Raw genomic sequence first — 15,040 nt, 5'->3', positions numbered from 1 at the left:
TTAAAATGTCTTTCTTTCAAGTGAAAAAAATGTTTTGCAATGATTTGATATATGTACAGTATGTCAAACAGTTTCAAATAAGTGATTTGTGTATTGATTGCTGCATGGATTGTAAACATCCATGCAACAGTGCAGGCTAGAAAAAGTAAGTGAACCATTGTCTGTAATAATGCATATATATCCCCCAGAATCTCAATAAGGTTCAAATCAGGACTTTGGGTCATTGTCGTGTTGCATCACCCAACATCTCTTCAGATTGAGGGTTAGGAACTACTGCCAGTACATTTTGATAGGGCTTTGAATTCACTGTTCCCTCAATTATAGCAAGGTTTCCGGGCCAAGGTTTCCTAATGCTCCCTCCACCATGCTTTAAAGTGATGAGATTTTTTCTGTGCAGAGTTTATTTTCCTTCTTAAGTTTCCTCTTTAAGTTATTTTAACTTAAGAAACATCCAGGTGGCCTTAGGCAACTCGAGATGGCGGAGATTGTTTTTTCGAACAGCAGTGGCTGATATCCTTCGGTAAACACCATACTATTTTTTGTGTTTTTTTTTATAGTAGACACTCAAACTAAAGGTTATTGCACTTTGCTGTCTGTAGTTATTTGGCTTGTTGTGCTCTTGATTAGGGCTGCAACTAATGATTATTTTGGTAGTCGAATAATCTGATGATTATTTTTTCGATTAGTTAGCGATTATTTCTGCCATGTCCTCCATCTGTAAAAAAAAAAGATAGAAACAGCTAAAAAAAATTGAACAGCCATTAAAATGTCTAGATGTTGCTTAAATGTGGAACATTTTGATTATTAGTGATGAAATATGTAATCTGCTCAGTTTGGGAACTTTGGAGACAAACTAAGTTGAGTATCAATTATATTTACTAATTGGGCAGCCCTACTCTTGAAGTAAACTTAACAACTAGGCTAAGAATTACGCAAAACCCCTCTTCATTACAATGAAGACAATTCGATGATCACAGGAACACAGCAAAAAATACAGTAGTACACACTAGGCACTAATATTGTGTCTCATGACTTTTGATGATCGTTACTTTCCATTTCGCTACTGTCCACTGTGAGGAGTAATGCACACAGTGTTAAACCTCACTCAGAAGATAAATGTACTGTATGTACTGCTATCCCATGACTTTTGGCATGCCAGTGTATGCCTAAATAAATAACCGTGCTGCCTGACAGCAGTAAAACTGCTGAAAAAGTAAAACTATCCGAAACAGAAAACCCCTCCCAGCTTAAGATCTGTGCCCAAAAATTCCCTGAAACACTTCTTGACGAGATTATCCTTTAATCATTGATGAGGAACGTGATATTGTAAGACACCTCTGTAAAAATATACAGAGAAGCCTGATACTGTTTACCTAAACGCGCACTTCACTGCACTTCATCCAGTAAACTATTTTACACTCCACCTCCTATTTTCTGCCTTCTACTCTTCACACAGCACTTTGTTTGCACAGTGTCAGATAGAGAATGCTGTTTAATATTGTTTGAACAGTGTATTATGGTGAGCTGAAGCTAATGTTTAATTATCTTATCTCACTTTACATGATGATTTATTGGATTATATTGATATATTACATTTTTATGAAGGGCTATTAGTTTATTTTGATTAGGTTTGCAGAATGAACCATTGAGATGCACTACTGAGATCAAATACTCTTGGAAATTGACTTAGATGATCAATTGCCATGTTATGGTTATAGCGTATATTAAATAGTGCAACTACCGTCTTCTTCTCCTTCCTCAGTCTTTCTGCTTTCTTATAAAGGAAGGATTGCTTTATTTGCTTTAGTTTGGCAAAATATATATATCTTATGTAGTTGCTGTGTATGTTTAATTATATTCAGTATGTATGCATATTATACCTACTACATATATTAACATGATATCATAAATTAACATGGTTTGTTAGTTTGACAAGAAAAAGCAATTAGCTGTATTTATGTAGGGATTACTAATAAAATGTGGGCTGATCATTGTTAGTCGAAAAGTATGAACTAAACTAATAAACTCAAACAGTAAATCTCAGTATGAAAAATCCACATTGCAGGATTAAGTAAGTACTGTAAGTGAATCCTTTAAAATTACATGGATTCTGCATTGATTACTAATAAAATGGGGTCTGATCATTATATACGTCACAATTTTAGACAAAAACAAAAACAGTCTAAATAAATTACAGTAAAAAAAAAAAAATATATATATATATATATATATATATATATATATATATATATATCACAGTTCATGGGCCTTATCTTAAACCCTGTGCAGGGCGCATCACGATGTTCTTTGTTTTCTTACACCCTATCAACAGTCTATTTTTACATCTTGTGTCCGCACAGCTAAAATAGCATCAGAATGCTCAAAAGCACTGCGCTGTTAAGATATTAACTCGCCAAAGTCAAGTGACACACTGATTGGTTTATTTAAAGTTACGCCCAAAACACACCCATTAATAAATTGGCAGACCGTATTATTTTGTTTCTATTTTGGAGAAGGGATAAAATATAATGTTTTATGGTACCAGTGTGCTGAAAACCTTCTCTGCTAAGCCTAATACATTCGCGAGAGTTCTTCTTCTGGCCACGTCACCCATCTTTATGTACTTACGTCACAGGTACAGCCTCTAAAAGAGGATCTGGCTCAGTTTTGCTGAACGTGAGCAGCTGGTGGAGCAATGGAGACTTCAGAAGGGGAAACTTCACTCATAGTAAAACCAAAGAAACGAAGGAGTGAAGTTTCTGACTGAGTGCTCTCTCTCTTTCTCTCTCTCTCTGACTGAACATAACCTGGAATCGTATTCATCTGCACTGAAAGGAGACCGCATCACACCTGCCCAGTTTAAAAGGATTCTTCCACATCCTCGGTGCAATTACCCATTCTCACCAGAGAGGGCCCTCAAAACTTACGGACATCAGCTTACTGCACCCTAAATCCATCTGAACAATACACAATTGACCGGTATGCTTAACTGTAGATTGCTAAAATAGGACCACATTTCTCTGTTTGAGAGCACTGAGTAAATATACAAAATGCAGGCTAGAAAAAGTAAGTGAACCCTTTGCTTTAATAACCTATAGATCTCGATTTAGTAGCATTTTTTGTTAAGAATTTTGGAATGCTTGCATGCACATCCCTTTTACAGTATTTTAACAAAAAAATATATGTGTTGTGTGTTATTTTCAGGTTATCGTGTGGTTGTGTGTTAATATCTACAGTTTTCTACTTCCTCGCTCTGTCTCTGTCTCTCTTATATTATCTTTGCTTTATTGTTGGCCAGAGATAAGACAGTATGCCTCATGCATGTTTTAGTGACCTTGTCCAATGAATGCTATAATTCTATGTAATTATGTAAGTATACAGTATATACAAAATACATGCATAATTTACAGAACTTATTATATTATGTATATGTATGAAATTATGCTGTATTCCTCCCCAATGTTGTAAAATTACAACTTTTACAGTGAAAAAATTATCTTTCTTTTTTTTCTTACCTCCGCCACTCCTGTAGCAAAGATAAGGGAACCTCCATACGTTCCCCAGGCCCACGGCACAGCCAATCCCAGCCAGAGTGAACTCTATCTGCCTGCTCCATGTGGGTCTCCCTGCTTCAGACTGCATAGTCATGGCTCCTCACTGCACTGTACTGCTGCTGCTTCTGTCACTGAGGCGTCAGGGTTCAGCACATGTAATGAGCCTGGCTTGGCCTTGCTGAGACTATAAAAGAAAGCTCTTTATGGGCATTAATGATTAGCTGGAAAGCATAGCAGAGGTGACAGACCAGCACTGTAGTCATATATAATCAGATATGAGGCTGAACACTGGCCTTCATGCTCATGACAAGCTGAAGTGAATTATGGGAGTTGGAGTTGGAGGCCTGATAGTGTCCTGTGAACCGGTGTTGTGCCGAATTCAGCACCCCTGTCAGGAAAAGCACCCTCTCTCGGGAGTTTTCTTGGCTTAAAATTTTTTTAGAAAATAAAAATACTTCAAGATGCTGTTCTAAGCTACTCTGACTCCTAAGAAATGGTGAAAAATAGTCATATCACCTGTAGACTCTCCCGAGATAGGGGTTGCTTTTCCTGGCGGGGGTGCTGAATTCACCCTGCCATGAAAAGCACCCCCTCTCGGCAGTGTGTATGCACCATCTTCTTGATAAAAGTACTTTAACTTTACTTAGAAATACGCACCGAGGGGGGGTGCTTTTTCTGGCAGGGGTGCTGAATTCAGTACAACACCAAAAATACATCACAGAAGGCATTACCAACCACCGTGGACAGAGCAGTTTCACAGAGTTATCCACCAGGTCTGTGCAGCATTTGTTAACTACCAAAAATGGCAAAAGTCATGATAGTTTACACTAGTTCCTATCCCATGAATTTTGGCACACCCTATATAGCACTCCTTTATTGAAAGTGTTCTAAATCTTCCATTGCAATCAAACCCTCAGCCTTCATTCTACCGATTTCAGTATGTTTACCAAATCAGCTGCTGTATTGTAAAATATTAACCTCAGTTTAAACTGTAAGAGTGTTTATCAGCTTTTGTTAGATAATCATGACATTCGGGACCTTTCCCAGACTCAGGTGAAGAATAATCACTTTTCCGTGATTGAAATGTGTTCTACAAAAGAGAATTCCAGAATAGCCAAAGGTTAACTCTGTCTTACACAAATAGGGTGAATTAAGAGTGATTGGGAAAGTTCTTAAGCTTTCTCGCCATTAGTTGAAAAAAATGGCCAACCAAAAAATCTATTTCTGTAATACTGGAAATTGAAAATCACCTTGTATACCATATAGAGCTCTTTAAAAAAAGAGACCACTTAAAAATGATGATTTTCTTTTAGTTTACCGAATTGAAAACCTCTGGAATATAATAAAGAGGAAGATGGATGAACATAAGCCATCAAACTAAGCTAAACAGCTTGGATTTTTGCACAAAGTTATCCAAAAGCAGTGTGTAAGATTGGTGGAGGAAAACGTGCCAAGATGCATGAAAACTGTGATTAAAAACCAGGGTTATTCCACCAAATATTGACTTCTAAACTCTTAAAACTTTAATGAATATGAACTTGTTTTCTTTGTTTTATTTAAGGTCTGAAATCTCTGCATCCTTTTGTTATTTCAGCCATTTCTAATTTTCTGTAAATAAATGCTCTAAATGACAATATTTTTATTTGGAATTTGGGAGAAATGTTGTCTGTAGTAGAATAAAACAACAATGTTTATTTTACTCAAACATAAACCTATAAATAGCAAAATCAGAGAAACTGATTCAGAAACGGAAGTAGTTTTTAAATGTTTTGCAGAGCTGTAGCTAAACTATTCAAATCTTAACCTCAGACTTTAATTCAACCCACCTTGCCAAATTTCCTATTAAACAGTTCAGATTTTGATTAAAATCACTTAAATGATTGTCTGCTTTTATGCCTTAAACATGTAAAAAAATATATTTTTAATCAGGCTTTTAACTAAAATACTGTTGACATCCATTTAATCTGCTTTTCATCTTCTTTTTTGCTTTTAAGTGCTTTTTGTTATATTATTTTGTTCTATTTCTTATTGCAAGATTAGCCCATATTTTAAGTAATCACTTGAAAACTTTTAAACATAGTTATTCATTTAAAAAGTGTTATAATTAATATTATTTCACATTATAGACGTTTGGAAGAGCATGGAACTCAAGCAGTTTCTAATCTTCATGTTTTTGCATCAATAGTGGCTTATCAGTTACTTAATCCCAATAAATACTGTATTCCCTGATAGAGGTGACCTCACGGCTAAAACTATGTAGTCATCTTTCATCAACACTATCAGCTACCTAATGATCTCGGGTTAATCAGCAACAGAAACAACACTAAGAAGCCAATAATGAAGACACAGTCACTCATAGACACTTCAGATACCTCAGGTCAGCAGGTACAGTGGAAATCATTTTTCTCTATATATACACAGTATGTATACCATATATTTATACCCTAGCAAAAGACATTATTATTCATTAGCCCCATTTTTTAACTGTCTTAAATCTCTCAGTTCATTAAGATTTACAGCATTCTTAGGCATTAATAATTAGTTAAGACCTAGATTAGTTGACCACTTAACAATGGTTATTACTATGGTAAGTAATGTTATAAGTTTTACCAATTATTTCCAACAGTTCTGTATAATTCAGTGGCTGAGATGTAAATAAACAGAAAGATTTGGGAATGCTCACACCTGTATAAGTTGACTTATATTAGTTGAAGTGAGGTCTGATAGTGGGTAGCAGGTGTATGGGATATTCCATTTCCAGAATTGTGGCAGTGTTACATGTGTACCAGGAAAATGTCCTAGAAGGCATTACCGCCCACAGTGAACAGCACATCACAGTGGGTGATAATAGTTGTGAGCTTTTAAGGGACATGGCATAAGTCATGGGATACAATACTAATAAATGTATGTGTGTTTATACAGGGGTTGGACAATGAAACTGAAACACCTGGTTTTAGACCACAATAATTTATTGTCCCGACGGACAGTTCTGGTGGAAACAGGAGAGTTATGGTGCACATTGAATTCTGCCGTGATTTGATCAGCCGTGGTTTTATGTTTTTTTGGATACAATCCAGGTTAGCACCCGAACATCCCTTTCAGACAGCTTCCTCTTACAGCGTCCACAGTTAATCCTGTTTGGTGTGGTTTGTCCTTCTTGGTCGTATGCTGACATTACCTCCCACACGAAAATCTCCCACACTAAAATGATAGGTGTTTCAGTTTTATTGCCTAACCCCTGTAGCAGCTTGGTTTTAGAGTTATTCACCCACCATTCACCCTCACACTAACACATCACCACTTTACCACAATCAAGGGCTAATTAAAGTCCCCCAGCCACAGCATGCTCACCACTGTGGATACCCATTGACCTTGTGCCCTCTTTTTTAAAAACCTAAATATAGTGACAGTGATTACCACAACTGTACAGAGTGGTTGTATGAGTTGTCATAATCGTTCTGCCTCAACATTTACAGTAGAAAGATTTATCAGATCAGGCTATGTATTTCCAGACACTAACATTAAGGATACATTGCCTTAATGTTAAATAATAAGCAGTATATTCATATCAAAGTAATCAAATGAAACAATGTTTTGGTAAATGCAATTATCATTTATTAAAATGCTTTACAGGGTTACATTGTTGTATCTAATGGTTGCCTAAATGTTTGCACTGTTTAACTATTTTGCAGACTGGGCATTCTGGGAAATGAAGTGCTGTCTGATTTTTTTTTTTACAATTTTAATTTGTGGTCATACAATACAAAATCTGTAAGTAAATCAAATGTAGTATATGCTGTAAAGCTTCATTTTAAATTACACATCCTCCACTTCTTAATTGCAATCTCAATTCAAATTCAAATTAAATATTTTAACTGGCATTTTCAATTCAATTCAGTGTAAAAATCCTAAAATATAACTTCACCCGAGAAACTTCATTCTAATCAGTCATGAACAGTTGAATAATACAACATAAAATTGTGGGTAGACTCTATTTACATACAGTCCATATTCAGGATGTCCTTTAAAACTCCCCTAAAGAAAGTCATTTTTTTTAATTCACTTTTTGCGTTGCTTTTTGCTTTTGTCTGTAGTAGCTCCACAAATATGTAGGACGAAAATAAATTAATAAATAAGTAAATTTGGAAATAAACGTTGGAAAAAATACATGTAGAAATACATATATGAATCAATAAATATATACAGAAATAAATTCAAGATTCAAGATTGTTATTGTCACGTTACAGAGTACAGGTGTACATGTGAGTAAAAACTGCAGAGAACAGTATTTACGACGAGTAGAATAATGAAATAAAATAGAATATACAGATACCTCTATAATATACACAATATACACAATACACTCAATATTAATACACACATAACCTACACTATAGACATATGGTATTGCACGTAAGTACATTAAATATAATTGCAGATATCTAGAGTGTGTGTGGAAGTGAGGAAATAGTCCAGTAGGTGACAATAATTATGAGTAAAGTGCAGGTACATAATACGTTGTATGGAAAGTACAGTGTGTAGAACATTGCTAATCTATTTATTTATCTATACAATTATGTATGTGTGTTTATATATTTATTTATTAATTGATTAATTTATATTTTCATTTATGTATTTATACTTATGGACTTTTCTAAAGGGATCACGTCGCCACCTCGTGGACAGCACGCGGACAGGCGCCTCTGTGCACCGTGCGATCACGTGATCAGATGGGCGGGGACGCGTGAAGCGTGCGGTAGCTGTGGGAGAAGAGCTGGTCGATTGTAGGGGTCTGTTTATCTCGCCATTTTCCATGTTTTAACCCGTTTTTAAGGCGATTTTCGAAGCAGGGCAGCTTGAGCGGAGCTTTGGATTTATTCTTGAAGGTGCTGGGAGGAAAATAACCATGGGAAACTGCCACACGGTTGGACCAAACGAAGCCCTGGTCGTCTCAGGTATCAGTATAGCTTTTACCTAGTAGTAGTAGTAGTAGTATGGTAACGTTAGCCCCGTTTCAACGGTCGATGTCGAGTATGCGAGGAATTTACTCAAAAACAGGAGCTCTTAAATTACTACAAACAAAGCTATTTACGATTAATTTGTTTTACTGTTTAGTGAGAATTCTGAAAATGTGTTTTTAAGCTGCTGTTTTCGCCTATCCGCTCTCCTAACGCTTCATATTCGAATTATCCGTTCCACCTTAAAAACTACTGCAGTTAGACTCCCTCTGCTCTACAAGCGGTGGTACCTAGCTACTGTAGAATTTAAGGTGGACTGAAGAATTCAAATAAGAGGCCAATTTCAACCTCCCCGTGAATACAGAGCAATAATAAGAAGCCCTTCAGCTCAAAAGCTGAAGCCTATAAGAGTTTTTCATTATTTCAACATTTATTTTTAAATTATTTTAGACAGCTATGCAGTGGGTTGTAGTATTTGTGTTGAAATACTGGGAATAACATATTTTGCAATCGGGTCATGGCATGATTACACATAGTCATCCATGGATGATGTAGAGTTGGGTAATGGAGTAGGTAACGTTAACGTTACTCCAAAATACCAGAATATATATATATATATATATATATATATATATATATATATATATATAGCTCTGAAAAAATGAGACCACCTAAAACTAAAGATTTTCTTTGATTTCACCAAAGTGAAAACCCCTGGATTATAATAAAGAGGGAAAAGGATGATTACAAGCCATCAAACTAGTGCTGTGCGATACGATAAATATCGTTGCCTTCTATCGTCCCTATCGTTTCTAAAGTAATTTCATCAATTATTCATGCAAATATATTTTTTGGCGTGGTGGTCACTTTCCATAAACTCGGTTTATATAAGTGATAATAAAGTCATCTTCGCAAAAAAAGCTTCATAATGTGGTTTTGCGACATGACGCTTTATTTTGATAACTCAATTTAAATACCTGTATAATTTTGAAAAAAAAAAAAAATAGCTACTGCATCTACCTCATCTGTTTTCAGTTAATACATATATATTGCTGCAATAACGGTAGTAATTCTCATTTGTGAAAGTTTGGTTTAATGTCAAAAAATTAAGCAATGATATTATTTTGTCATATTTTTCGAAGAATATCTGAAAACATACTTAAGTGTGGTATATCATGATATATATCGTTATCGTGATATATCGTGATATTTGATTTTTCCCATATCCCAGCACTACATCAAACCAATAAAGTTATCCAAAAGCAGTGTGTAAGACTGATGAAGGAGAACATGCCAAGATGCATAAAAACTGTAATTTAAAAGAGTTATTTCACCAAATATTGATTTCTGAACTCTTAAAACTTTATGAATATGAACCTGTTTTCTTTGCATTGTTTGAGGTTCAAATTTTTGGTTCACAAATGTGATGTATAGACCAGGTTTAAAAGAAATAAAAATGAAAAATATTTCCCAGTTTTCTATTTTTAGAAAATTGTCTGCCATTGCATGCTATATGCCCTTTAATATAGTAGTGTAAATATTCTAGGTAATTTTATGCATGAATATTTGCTTTCATTACTTTCAGTTAAAATTATTTGGAATAAAATCTTTCATACCTAAATTACCTTGAATAAAGGTTGCCAATTTTGTATGATAGTCGTTTAGTATTGTTATGTACTTTTCTGAGCCTGTTTTGGATATCGTAAGTGCTTAAAGAACACTGACCAAGTTCATGTTTCATGAGCAAAATTCTCTGTATAGTGTAGGGTAGTATGTATTTGAATAGCTTTTTTTTTGCTGCTAAGTTTGTTTGTGTCCAAATTTTATCATGAATCATGAAAAGGGCTGTGTAGTGGCAAAAACCTGGAAATAGAGGGATTAAAATTCAATATATTGTGATGTATTGAAATTCTGTAAGCAAGGTGATATAATACTATGAAAATTCTCGCAGTATAAAATATACACTTTCAAATTTAAAAAATCTGAGGTAAACTTTTTATTCAATCAGAACAATACAATATTTTTACAATATCTCTCACCCCCGACATTTATTTGTATATAGTTAAAAACAAATCCTATATGCGATTCATTCTGTATGTGTAAATCTTATATATGTAACTTATTAGAGCATTACTAACTCAGCTCTTTCTGAAAGAGAGGTACACGCTTGCGGTGAGTAAACTCTGCATGATGGATTAGGCTACTGATTTACTGGACACTGCCCATTTGTGGGAAATGATTATAGTTATCTCTTGGTTCAGTATCGATTTACTGCCCATTCATCCGTGTGTCCTGATTTAAAATAAACTACTCACTCCACTATCTCAGTGTTGAGTTTCAGAAGAAATTACAGTGGACATGATGTGGGTCAGGACTGATTTAGCGTAAAAGTGTTTTATAAGAATGTGAACCAATATGGTGGCAGGTAAATTATTTGAAAAGTTTCTAGTTCTGTGCAGCTGCAAACATAATCTGTAAATACAAATTAAGGTAATAGGAACTAAATTGAACTTAAATTTAATGAAATGATGCATGTGTCCAGAAGGGTGAACAGATCAATAACAAACTTGATAGTGCATAATTGCGTAGGGTTTCTGTAATGTGTAGCATTGTCTCTCAACATGAAATGTACTTTCCTTTTTAAAATGAATCACTTTTAATACATTGATGTAGTCTGACCATCTGTGAGAGTTTGTGGGTAATGGTGTTTGTCGGTTCTGTGCTGGTGGATGATGAGAGGGGCACTCTTAAGAGGGATATCTTGTTAATAGTTAGTCTAGAGCCCTGAGTTTTGAGAATATTTAAAGGTCTGTATTCAAGTAAGTGTCTTATCTATGCAGCGTTAGAATTTTAGTGTGCGACTGTATCATAGTCACGTTTGTAGCAGCAGGTCATTGTTTAAAATATGATCAGCATTGGACAAATCCTTAAAAAGTAATAATCCACAACCACAAGTAATAATACATTGCTCTCCAGCCCAGTCTTCCACCAGCTTGCTTTGTTTTTTCATCTTAGCTGTAGATTACTGGTGTCCCATTCTGACTGTACACTAACCATATGGAATGGGCCACTCCCTCTGTCTGAGTGATCACATGGTTTAATTGAGCTCTTTAGTGCTGCAGAGCTATTGTGTGTGTGTGTGTGTGTGTGTGTGTGTGTGTGTATGTCTATATGGTCACCAGGCGTCTTGGGACAGCCGAGCACTCACGTGTCAAGGCCAGCTATGCAGGACTGATTTTACTAAAAGCATTACCATTTGCCGTCCCAGTTATTTTTAATCACTTCATAGACATTATGACTTTGGGAAATCTAGTCTAACTGGGATTAATATAAAATAAATCAATATCTGCAGTTAGGGCTGAACGATTAATTGCATTTGCGATAATCTCGCGATATTTTAAAACGCGATTCTCTAACCGCACTGGCTGCGATTTGACTGGTCACGTGACTTGGGAGCGAGCCAAGCCGAGGACGAGTGGAGCATACCCGAGCAGAAGGCAGGGAGGTGGAGAAGTGAAGTCAACACAGCGCACTATAGGGCGTTTTCACACCAGCATACCTGTCAAGTTTTGGACTTAAAAATAAGGGATTTTTTCCGCCGCCCCAACAGCCCAACCGAGGGCTAAAAATTAATATGTATGTATATATATATATATATATATATATATATATATATATATATTTTTTTTTTTTTTTTTTTTTAATAGATTTAAAATTGAAATTGAAGGGTGCACAAATTTACAAAAAGGACATGGATCAGATATATTCCATAAGTAAATAATAGTCCTAAGGGGCCTACACAATTAATAATCTTTCATTAATACTTCTTTCTATCGTTCAGTCCACTCCTGATCAGTTCAGTTAAATTCAGCCCTCTCCACATTTTCTCTCTCTCTCCAGCTAAGCCATCTCTTCTACCCCTTCTAAATAATACATTACACCACAATACTTGAGATTTAAACAAATTCTAACAAACCCTAAAACTAGCCCTGAACTAATAGAGTTTGGAAATTATAGGTTTTGGCTGATCAGGCACATCAGGGCAGGGCATTATATGTATGTAGATTTTTCTCAAATCCTGAATATCTATCTAGCTAATTCTAAAGTTAAGCTAACTGAGTCACAAGCTGGATTTTATTAAACACACAGTGGGTTTAATTTATGTTTTGATTCAGAGAAGAGTCTTTTTAACCAGCTATCAGAAACAATCTCATCACAGTTTACATGGTTAGTTACCTTTCTTTTAGAAAAATCTCCGTATATCCAGATTATTTTTAACGACAGCTGCTCCGACTAGCTGCCTGAACTCACAGCGAGGGGAGGGGCGGGGCTTCCCCCACACTAAACTGCGCTCCGCAAAACCAGCAAGCTGATTGGCTGTTTCTCCTGAAAGGCGGGACTTTCTCCTTGAACCGGCAACACGATTGATTAAGAGACACACAGTGCATTGTCGCCTGTGGCCTATATTTTTTTTTATTTAGTATAATACGGGAAATTTACGGGAAAATACTAATACGGGGGGACGGCGGGAAAGAGGAGTAAAATACGGTAGTTTCCCGGCCAAAACGGGTCCAGCTATTAAATATAAGCCATTTATTTGAGCTAAACTGCTAAAAAAGCAAGCATAGTTTAAACTAATATATTAGCTAGATAACGCTAATTACCACAGCTGTGAACAAACACTGTGTCCATGCACGCGCTGCATTCACTGCTCTGTTTATTATGTATAAATCTGCGCTGCGCGCAGAAACAGTGTTTGAAAGTGCAGCATTTCAGCGTTCAGTGTTAAAGCACAGATATTTGCGCTGGAACACAAAATCTTCTCGCTGTAAATATTCGTATATTTATATTTAATGTACTCTCGTGTCAGACAGCTCTGACCATTCAGAGGACACAGGCTGGTTTATTGATGCGCATTTTGGTGCGTTTACATTTATGCCTGTGGGAAACCAGACCGAACAGAGCGAGAAAACGCTCCAAGTAAACGAACTCATTAGAAACGAACTACAGGTGTGAACACGCCCTTGTTGCACAATGGCTTCAGGCTCGAAGGAACACGTCAGTTGTGTAGAATTACTTTGGCTTTAAAAAAGAAGATGCTGCTCAACCTCAGGTACTGTGCTAAACGTGCCTTGCTACTGTTGCTACGACGCGAGGTAACACTACAAACCTTTTTCAGCATTTAAAAAAACACCACAAAGCCTTGTGTGGTATTTGCAAGGCTAAAATGCCAACGACCAGTGCTGCATCTTCAAATACAGAAAATAACGAGTTGGTTAAAGCAGATTCTCTTTATGTTTTTTGCACTTTAATTTTTCATGATGTTACTAGCTGGAGAGCAGTAAGTTAAATTTTGTATATCTATTGTTTTTCCTAATTAAAAAAAATGGTGAAAAGGAAAAGCTGTTTATCTATTTATTTTTCTATAAAAAAAAACAAATTATGAAAAGGAAAAGCATAGTTTTTTTTTGCTTTATTGTTATCTGTGCTTTAAATAAATCTGACATTGTTTATTATTAAACAGATTGATTTATTGCTTCTGTTGTTGAAAAATACTTGAGAAGACAAAAAAAAATCGCATTTTAAATCGCAATCGCAATTTATAGATAAAAAATTGCAATTAGATTATTTTCCAAAATCGTTCAGCCCTATCTGCAGTACTGAGTTCTGTTATCAGTGATTATTGTGTTGTCCCTCATTATCATTAAAAAAATACATCCAAAGTGGTTGCATTAGACGGGGTGGTATGTTGAAGACTGCTGCTCCTGCTCCTCCACTGATGGGCAAAAGCCGCTAGCTGCATTCTGGTGTTCTGAGGTCAGTAACTAAGGACTCGAGTGAACTATAGCCCTAATCCACATATCATATCAAACCACAGAACCTACTTATGTAACCAGCACAGTGCTATTTAGCTGATATCAAACATTAGTGATTAATTCAGCTTGAAATACTGTTAGCATCCAGAAGCTGTTTTGGGCTTCATAATAAAAGCCCCAGGGCAGAAAATGTACTAATAGAAAATGTGTATTCTAAAATCAATGACTGACTATTTAGGTTTATTTGGAATTTACTAAGTAAACCTTTGATCAAAATATGTTCAAATATTTAAATTCTGTTATTATTTGCATCTCGTTTTTAAGCACGTTAAGCAGAGCTGGTATAATTTGTTATAACAGAGCAACATATTTCAGCTATTAAAATAAAATGTTTGAGTTTAGTTATACTTTAAAACATATTTAAGTAATCTAGAATCTCCTAAAAAAAATTCTGGCGTGTTTGAGTGTCTTCTATAAGAGTTTTGTATGTTCTCTAATAGTTTTTTTAATTTATAGGTGAATGAAGGTGCAGCTATAATAAATGATCTAATAGATCTGGAGATATACAATATTTACAGCATCCGTTACCGAATAATATTTTTACAGGGAGCTTATATATTCATAATAGTTATTCTTTTATTTATTTGCTCCTCAGCTAAAAGTTGAATTGTACAATTTAAAATATTTTAAAGATTAATGTGATTAGAAATTA

At 35.4% G+C, this 15,040-nt stretch overlaps 2 protein-coding genes across 4 annotated transcripts in view; one reads left to right on the top strand and one right to left on the bottom strand.

The window, feature by feature from the left end:
• Positions 1-3,692, bottom strand: part of si:ch211-283g2.1 (sodium- and chloride-dependent GABA transporter ine) — a 29,509-nt gene extending 25,817 nt beyond the window's left edge. The window contains exon 1 of the mRNA XM_022665831.2: positions 3,516-3,692. Within this exon, the coding sequence (XP_022521552.2) occupies positions 3,516-3,648 (133 nt within the window). The 5' untranslated portion in view covers positions 3,649-3,692. The remainder of the gene's footprint in view (positions 1-3,515) is intronic.
• A 4,596-nt stretch (positions 3,693-8,288) lies between these two features.
• flot2a (flotillin 2a) overlaps positions 8,289-15,040 on the top strand; it is a 46,195-nt gene continuing 39,443 nt past the window's right edge. For all 3 annotated transcript variants that reach the window (XM_049466401.1, XM_007255837.4, XM_007255838.4), the window contains exon 1: positions 8,289-8,509. Coding sequence is in view for 2 of the 3 variants with exons in the window: in XM_007255837.4 (XP_007255899.2) it covers positions 8,461-8,509 (49 nt within the window). In the remaining variant the exon portion in view is untranslated. The remainder of the gene's footprint in view (positions 8,510-15,040) is intronic.

This window comes from Astyanax mexicanus, chromosome 1, assembly GCF_023375975.1.
Source record: "Astyanax mexicanus isolate ESR-SI-001 chromosome 1, AstMex3_surface, whole genome shotgun sequence".
NCBI lineage: Eukaryota > Metazoa > Chordata > Actinopteri > Characiformes > Acestrorhamphidae > Astyanax > Astyanax mexicanus.
This window is presented reverse-complemented; position numbering and strand designations above follow the sequence as displayed.